Raw genomic sequence first — 8,521 nt, forward strand, 5'->3', positions numbered from 1 at the left:
GGAGAGGGTGGATGAGCATGCCGACCTGGTCTGCTCGAGGAGAAGGGAGGCATGTGCCGACCCGGTCCCTTTTAAGGAGAGGGGGAATTGTCGTGGCGACCCGGTCTCCTTTGAGGAGAGGGTGGATGAGCGTGCCGACCCGGTCTCCTCGAGGAGAGGGGAGGCATGTGCCGACCCGGTCTTTTTGGAGGAGAGGGGAAGCATGCGCCGACCCGGTTTCTTTTGAGGAGAGGGGAGGCAAGTGCCGATCCGGTCTCCTGTGAGGAGAGGATGGATGGGCGTGCCGACCAGATCTCCTCAAGAAAGGAGAGGCATGTGCCGACCCGGTCTCTTTTGAGGGGAAGGGGGAATGCCCCTCGCTACTGGACCGAGCTCAAGGGATGCGGCTCGGACGTGGGACTAATGAGCCCCACGCTTGTCCGAGTCGGTCCTGCTCACTTAGGGACTTAGTGATATGATTGGTCAACTTGGCCAAGGGGGGTCCCTTTGGGCCGACTTGGATAGAAGCGGCTCGGATGAGGGGCCACTAAGCCCCAGGCTTGTCCGAGTCGGTACCATCTCTTCGCTAAGTTACCGGGAACTTAGGGGAGTGACTCAACCAAGGAGGGGGGGGGCCTCCTTGGGTCGAGTTAGGTGGACGCGGCTTGGATGAGGGACCAATGATCCCCATGCTGGTCCGAGCCGGTGCCGGTTCTCGTTAAGTCAATCGGGGACTTAGGATATTGACTCAACCAAAGAGGATAGCCTCCTTGGGTCGAGTTGGTTGGACGCGGCTCGGATGAGGGGATAATGAGCCCCATGCTTGTCCGAGCCGGTGCCGAGAATTTTGAATCGTTGGCTAGAGTGACCGAGCTAGTGATCTTGGCTTATGAACTTGAGCTGGTGAACTTGAGCTGGTGAACTTGAGCTGGTGAACATAATGGCCACTTAAACCCGGAATGCCACGTGGCAGTCGTGGATTATTGGGGTGCTAGAAAACATGGTGGCGATTCAACTTCCGGGAATCTCTAGAAGCTTCGCGACCCTTCATCTTCTTTAGGGCGCGTCTTTTGGCGATTTTGGACCATCTGAGAGGCCCATCAAGGGGCTGAAAGGCAGGTCCCGGTCCATTACCGGACGCGGGACACGGAACCCTAGGAAATTTTCCTATAAGCAGGGAGAGAGGAGAGAGATTTTGCCACTTTCTCCACATTTCTCTCTCTCTAAAATTTGTGTTTTCTGCTCTCTCTCTACTTTAGAGTTCTTTCTCTCTCTAAGTCCGGGTTACCCTTTTCTTCGTCCGACCAGGTACGCTTTTATTTTGATTTTTCGCTAAGTCTTTTCTGTTTCCTTTTAATAAAATCGACCGACCCCCTCTTGTTGATAAATAATGGGGAGCTCGTCCGAGTCGGTGACACCTCCTCCTTCACCTCCTTACAATTTAGCCGAGGAGGTGAGGGGAATGGGACTGGTATTGGTGTCAACTTTAATAAGTTTCCCGGATCCCTCGGCTGTGCCTGAGGCGCTTTCCCTCCCGAGTACTCCTTCGCAAGCTGAGGAGGAGGAGGCCGAGGGTGCCATTCCCCTTCCATGGGAGGTGTCCCTGGCCTATCCCTCTTCGAGGAGTTACTTAGACAAATATTTGTTTGATGGTGTAGTTAGGGTAACTATGCCGGGAGAAGAAGGTGAAGCTTCCACGTCCGGACGATTCGTGTTTCCCGAGATCGATCCAAAAGGCGGACCGGGAGCAAAGTTCCCTCTACCGTCACTAATAAAGGCCCTGCTGGAAGACCCCCGAGGTCAAGCGGCCAAGTTTCAAATAAAGGACCCCTTCTTGCTGGTCCGACCCGATGCACTGCCTTTTATTACAAGGCCATGGAGATGGGTTTGAGGTTCCCGCTGACCCAGTTCGAGAAGGACTTGCTTAATGCGTATAACTTGTGCCTGGGTCAACTTTCCCCGAACTCCTGGGGCGGAATTCTGGCCGTCCAGGTAATTTACGAGATTATAGGCGTCAAGCCGACCGTGACTCTCTAGCGTCACATGTACAAGTTATGTGAGATGACGGCCGGAGAGCATGGTCCTGGTTGGTGGTGCTTCCAGGCTCGGCGGGGCTACCGAACCGTTCTTGACCTTCCCTCTTCTCAAAAGGGGTTCCGCCGAGGGTTTGCCTTCGTATATTATGGGGAAGAATGGGGTATCCCAACTGTACCTCCATCTGCCGACCCCAATCACTGCCTGAACTTCAAAGTGCCCGAGCTATCGGATGAGGAAGCCGTGGCCGCAATATATATGCAGTTGGAGGCTAAGATAATTGATGGCGGAGAGGTCTTCGTTGCGGGGAATCGGCTCCCGAGCTGCAAAATCTTCAAGGATGAGAACTTTTTGGCAGCTATGGGTCTTAGTCCCGCATTCCCAAGGGTAATTCGACAAGGGGGGTCCGGTTGACTTGCTTTGTGATTTCCTTAGTTATTTTCTAACTTTCCTTTACAATTTTGCAGAAGCTTCTCTTGCTTACATCAAAGAAACCGACCAAGAGATGGCCGAAAGATTGACTGCTGCTTCCCTGAAGACCGCTCAGATAAGGGCCGAGATGAAGGCTAACAAAATCAACAAGCCCCCTCAGCCAAAGGTATGAATCTTCTTCATCTGATTTAGTTTTGCTTAAGCTTTATGAACTTATCAGATTTTGGGATCTTGAGGATCCGTCCAACCCCAAGCCGAAGAAGCGCAAGGAGAGGGACGAGGCGAAGGTCGAGATGACCGAGAAGGCCTTGGCGAAGGCCCGGGCAGAGAAGGAGGCCTCGACGAAGAAGGCGAGGAAGGAGCCTTCCATCGAGGTAAACAGTCCTCGACCGGCGTCGGGGGATGACAACACGCATATCTCCGTCCATCCGTCCGACTTTAAGCCGATCCGGAGTCCAAGCCATGTGCCGGCGTCGTCTAACCCGTCTCAGGCTGAGCAGACGCTATCTGAGGCGCTGATCCCCTTCACCCAAATGTCCAAAGCGGACAAGAAGCAAAGGATCAACGACGTCCTGGAGATCATGTGCAACCAAGCCGACCGAGATCATATCAAGGCGGTCAATGGGAGAAACGAGTCGAGCGAGCTCTTTCGCTCCTGGATGGACGTAAGTAACTTTATTCACCATATGCTTTGCTTTTCAACTTCCATGTTTTAACTTGCTTTTCTTTTCGCAGTTTTCTATCCGGATGACCAGGGTAGCCGAGGACCGGCTTGCACTGGTTCAAGAGGTCCAGGGGCTGAAGGAGACAGCCTGGACGCACTTCGACGAGCTCTATGAGGCCAGGGAGGCCAAGAGGCTGGCCGAGATGCGATTGGAAGAGACCAACGAGAAAATCAACAAGGGCGAGGAGGCCTGGAAGAAAGAGCAGGAGGATTGGAAGAGGGAGAGGGCCAACTTGACAATGGCCAAAAACAACGCTGAGTCGGCCAAGACTACGGCCGAAGCTGAAGTAGCCCGGATCTAAGACGACTTGGAGAGGGTTAGGTTCAAGCTGAACACGGCCGAGGCTCAGTTGAAGGAGGCCAAGGCGAAGGCCTCTCGCTCTTAGGAGGAGTGGTTCAATGAGTGGCATGCCTCCGAGGCTTGTGAGGAGTTCTGCGCCGACGTAGGCCAAGCCTCTCATAAGATGGGCGAGGACGAGGTACTCTCAAAGCTTAAGGCTGCCCTTGCCGACTCATGCCCCTCAGCAGACTGGAACTCGGTCTGGTCCCGCTATCAAGAGCTCGCTGAGGCCGAGGCCGCTGAGATTCGTGCCAAGATGGCCGAGGAGGCCAGCTCGGACGATGATGAAGATGACGATGATGAAAATGCTGAGGAAGGCGGAAGCACCGAGCAGCCTCCTCCTGAGACCGCGGCCGAGCAGCTTGAGGCTGACCCTTCCATCCAGCTTCCTTAGGTTTATCTTCCTTGTCTTCTTAGCTTATTTTGCTAGTGGCCTCTCCAATGATGGAGTGTTTTTGTAATTTTGGCCTTTTGTATTTTCGCCTTTATTCATGTATTTTTGCAAACTCTTGGTTGTGTTTTGCAACTTATCAATGAAATATAACTGTTATTTTGCAATTTCACTTGTCATTTTTGCCATGCAATTTATTTTTTTGTTATTTGCAATATCACAATTTATAATGGACTGGTTAAGTCTTGCTTGCAACATTTTATAATAGACTGGCTAAGTCTTTCATTTCATGGGGCAAAAACCCGACTTGATACATGGACTGGTTAAGTCCGAGTTGCTACATTCGAATTTAGATAGTTAAATCCGACTTGGAGGCGCCAGTTGTACAATATGCCCCTATTGCAAGTAACAAAAATAAATTATACATAGTATCTTTTGAGGTTGTCCAGGTTCCAGGGCCGAGCCAGTGGTACTCCTTCGGGGGACTCGAGTCGGAATGTCCCTTGTTTGAGGACCTCTGTAACCTTATAGGGGTCATCCCAATTTGCCCCCAACTTCCCCTTAAGATGGGAGAGTCCGGTAGCTTCCACTTTTCGGACGACCCAGTCACCAAGGCAGATCGGCGTAGGCTTCACTCGTCTATTGAAATGCCGAGTGATCTTCTGCTTGTACCGGATGGCTTGTAGTAGAGCGTTGCCTCGGGTTTTGGGTAGCATGTCTAAGTTTATGGGTTTCTCTTCTTCGTTTTTGTCGAACTCATAAAATGTCATTCGAGGAGAAGGAATGCCCACTTCGACCGGTAGGACGGCCTCGCTACCATATACCAGTCCGAAAGGGGAATGCCCTGTGGCTTCTTTTACAGTTGTCCTGGCCGACCAAAGGACGCCGGGTAGGTCATCTACCCACGCCCCTTTAGCTGCATCAAGGGACTTCTTGATTCCCTTTAGGACAATTTTATTGGCCGACTCGGCTTGTCCGTTGGTCTGGGGACGGGAGACGGCGGAAAACCTTATTTGGATGCCGAATCGGGAGCAATAGTCTCGGGTCGGTCCACTGTTGAATTGCCTGCCGTTGTCTGACACTAGAGCTCTTGGAATTCCGAACCTAGTGATGATGTTTCTCCAAATGAACATCTGGACTTGCTTGTCAGTTATTGATGCCAGTGGTTCGGCTTCTGTCCATTTGGTGAAGTAGTCGATGGCCACAATCAAGAACTTCCTTTGCCCTGATGCCGGGGGGAAAGGTCCGAGCAGGTCCATGCCCCACTTATCGAAGGGCAGTACTGCTTGAATTATGGTAAGGGGAGTGGCAGGTGCTCTCGGTATGTCCGAGTGGATCTGGCAAGAGGGGCATCGCCGGACTAGATCCGAGGCATTGGCCTTCAAGGTGGGCCAGTAATACCCTGCTCTTAAGGCCTTTCCGGCTATTGTTCTGCCCCCTTGATGGCTCCCGCAAGCCCCTTGGTGAATTTCCCTAATGACATAGTTTCCTTCCTCAGGGGTCACACACTTGAGAAGGGGATGAGTGAATGACTTTTTATAGAGCTGGCCATCATGCCATAAGAACCAACCTGACTTATGTTTGACCCGATCGGCTTCTTTAGGGTCGCTGGGCAAGGTTCTGTCTTGCAAGTGCTTCACAATTTCGTCCATCCAGTTCGAGGAACGGTTGAGGACGAGTTACTCTTTGGCATTTATGCTGGGTTCCTTCAGCAGCTGGCCATCCGAGCCAGGGCGTCGGCCTGTTGATTTTCCGAACGGGGAATGTGAGTGATCCGGAACCCGGCCAACCTTCCAATGACAGCTCGAGCTTTGGCCAAGTACATTCTCATGTTATCTTCCTTGGCCTCGTATTCTCCTGAAATCTGACCCACAATGAGCTGTGAGTCGGATTTCGCTACGATCGATATTGCTCCGGCCAGGAGGCAAAGTTGCAATCCGAGGATAAGGGCTTCATAATCGGCTTCGTTGTTGGATCCGAGAAACTCGAACTTAACAGCGTACTCAATTTTATCCCCGACCGGGGGTTTGATGACTAGACCGGCTCCACAACCATTTTTTGTGGAGGATCCATCGACCAGTAGTTCCCATTCCTCTTGTGAACCAACCGGAGGTCTGGTTGCACATTCGGTGATGAAATCAGCAAGGGCTTAGGCTTTGATTGCCCTTCGTGGCTCGAATTCTAGCCCAAAGTCTGCTAGTTGATCCGCCCAATCAGTCATTCGACTTGAATGGTTCCTACTCTCAATGATCTTTCGAAGCGGCTGTCCGGCTAGGACTTTGATGGGGTGCGCTTGAAAGTAGGGCTTGAGCTTCCGACTTGCCATTACTAAGGCAAAGACCATCTTCTCGACATTCCTATACTTCGCCTCAGCCCCTCTATAGGCGTGGCTGATGAAGTAGACAGGATGTTGTTTTCCTTCTCGCTCGGCTACAAGGACTGCGCTAAGAACGTAGTCCGAGACAGCCAAGTATATGAATAAGGGTTCCCCCGGCAAGGGGGAGATGAGTTTAGGCAAGGTTGCCAAGTGATTTTTGAGGGAGGTGAAGGCTTGTTCGGCTTCGTCATCCCAAGTGAATTCTTTTCACTTCAAGGCTTTGAAGAATGAAAAGCTTTTATCAGCCGACCTAGTGAAAAAGCGTCCGAGTGCAGCTAGGCAGCCGGTTAGGCGTTGTACCTCTCTCACATTACGAGGGGACTTCATCTCTAAGACTGCTTTGATCTTGTACGGGTTGGCCTCGATTCCCCTTTCATCCACTAAGAATCCGAGACACTTTCCACCTTTGACTCCGAAGGCGCATTTTTTTGGATTAAGCATCATTCGGTACTTTCTCAGGGTGCTCAGCGTTTCTCTCAGATCTGCTGGATGATCCGACTGGGCCTTGCTTTTGACTATCATATCATTAACATATACTTCGATGTTCCGACCCAATTGGTCATGAAAGATTTTGTTGACAGTTCGTTGATATGTAGCTCCCGCGTTTTTGAGGCCGAACGACATCATTTTATAGCAATAGACCCCCTGAGGAGTGATGAATGTCGTGTGAACCCGGTCCTTCTCGGCCATGGGAATTTGGGGATAGCCGGCATTCGCATCCATGAAGCTGAGAAGGGCGTGCCCTGCCGTCGAATCGACCAGCCTATCGATTTTTGGCAAAGGGTGATTGTCTTTCGGGTAGGCTTTGTTTAAGTCAGTGAAATCCACGCACATCCGCCATGCCCCACTCGGCTTTTTGACCAGCACCACGTTGGCCAACCACTCTGAGTACTGGCACTCTTGAATGAAGCCAGCTTCCAGCAGCTTCTTGACCTCCGCGGCCGCAACAGCGTTTCTTCCAGGACCTTGATGCCTGAGCTTTTGCTTAATTGGCCTGAACCCCTCTTTGATGTTGAGCTCATGGCACATGATTTTTGGGTCGAGGCCGGGCATTTCTGTGGCCTCGTAGGCGAAAACGTCCTGGTACTCTGTGAGCACCTGGATGATATCCTGCCTTGTTTGAGGGTCCATGGCTTTGCCTACCCTGACGGTCCGACTGGGGTCCTGCCCGATCGCGACCTCTTCGTCATCCTCGGCTGGCTGAGGGCGTTCGTATTGTTTGGGGTTGTCAGTTATATATACCCCAAGGCCGGTTAAGGGCTGACCCTCTTCATACTTTCGCTTTTTCGAGTCCCTTTGAACGTCGTTATTCGAGTCCTTTTGGACTTCGTTATTTTTGAGGCTATTCACATAGCACTCTCTTGCTGTTTGCTAGTCGCCTTGAATCTTTCCCACCTTTCCGTCATCAGTTTCGAACTGCATGAAGAGCTGATAGGTGGATATGGCGGCCTTAGCCTTGTTCAGCGTGGGTCTCCCCATTATTATGTTATATGGCAAAGGGATGTCCACCACCAAGAAGTCGATTGGTAGGCTTCTCCCCTTACCTTTTTCACCCATCCGAGTGGGTAGCTTTATTGACCCGACCGGGTGGACAGAGTTGCCCCCGAAGCCTATGAGCGGCTGATTCAGGGGGGTAACATCCCGCTCGGTGTACTTCAGCTTCTTGAGGCAATCGAGGGTGATGATGTCGGCGGATGACTCGCTATTTACCAACACCCTCTTTACCCGAGTATTTGCCACTTTGAGTTCGATGACCAGAGGGTCGTCATGTGGAGTATGTAACGTTCGACTGGGTTCCCCAAAGGTCTTGACCGGGCAGCTGGGTCGGGGTAGCTGGACATCGAGCACCTGATGCTTGAGATTTTGGAGGTGGGCTTTGCGTGCTCGGCCGGTCAAGCCTCCCGACGCGAATCCTCCTGCGATGACACCGATGAACCCTTCAGTGTCTCCGCTGTTCGATGACCCACCTTTTGCTTCCCTTTTTCCTCGCTCGAGTGCTTTAAGTAGTGGTTGAGCCTCCCCTGGTCGGCTAAACCGTCCAAGGATTTTTTGAGCTCCCTGCAGTCTTTGGTGGTGTGCCCACATTCTTTGTGGTAATCGCACCATAAGCTATTGTCCATTCGAGAAGACGATGTTCGAATGGGTGCTGGCTTAGGAAGCCAATTTTTGTTCCTGATGTCGAAGTAGATTTCTTTCCGATTCTTGTTGAACCGAGGATCATTGCCGTTGTCGGTAAGCCGATCC

General features: G+C 51.7%; 1 protein-coding gene across 1 annotated transcript; it reads right to left on the reverse strand.

The window, feature by feature from the left end:
- Positions 1 to 5,608: 5,608 nt before the first annotated feature.
- On the reverse strand, positions 5,609 to 7,408 carry LOC125495631 (uncharacterized). Its single transcript, XM_048640408.1, has 2 exons — positions 7,110 to 7,408; positions 5,609 to 6,014 (listed from the first exon to the last, which is right to left on the reverse strand). Exons 1-2 carry the CDS (start codon positions 7,406 to 7,408, stop codon positions 5,609 to 5,611), a joined length of 705 nt encoding a protein of 234 aa, XP_048496365.1.
- Between the last annotated feature and the right edge of the window lie 1,113 nt (positions 7,409 to 8,521).

The sequence above is a fragment of the Beta vulgaris genome, chromosome 3 (assembly GCF_026745355.1).
Source record: "Beta vulgaris subsp. vulgaris cultivar EL10 chromosome 3, EL10.2, whole genome shotgun sequence".
NCBI classification, from domain to species: domain Eukaryota; kingdom Viridiplantae; phylum Streptophyta; class Magnoliopsida; order Caryophyllales; family Amaranthaceae; genus Beta; species Beta vulgaris.

Bases quoted from the DNA above. Each gene is read 5' to 3' on its own strand.
- LOC125495631 (XM_048640408.1), bottom strand. From the start codon at position 7,408: ATGGACCCTCAAACAAGGCAGGATATCATCCAGGTGCTCACAGAGTAC. The intron at 6,015-7,109 runs GTGCGTGGATTT...ATGTGCAACCAG, and splicing joins CCGAGTGGGGCATGGCGGAT to ACCTCCGGTTGGTTCACAAG.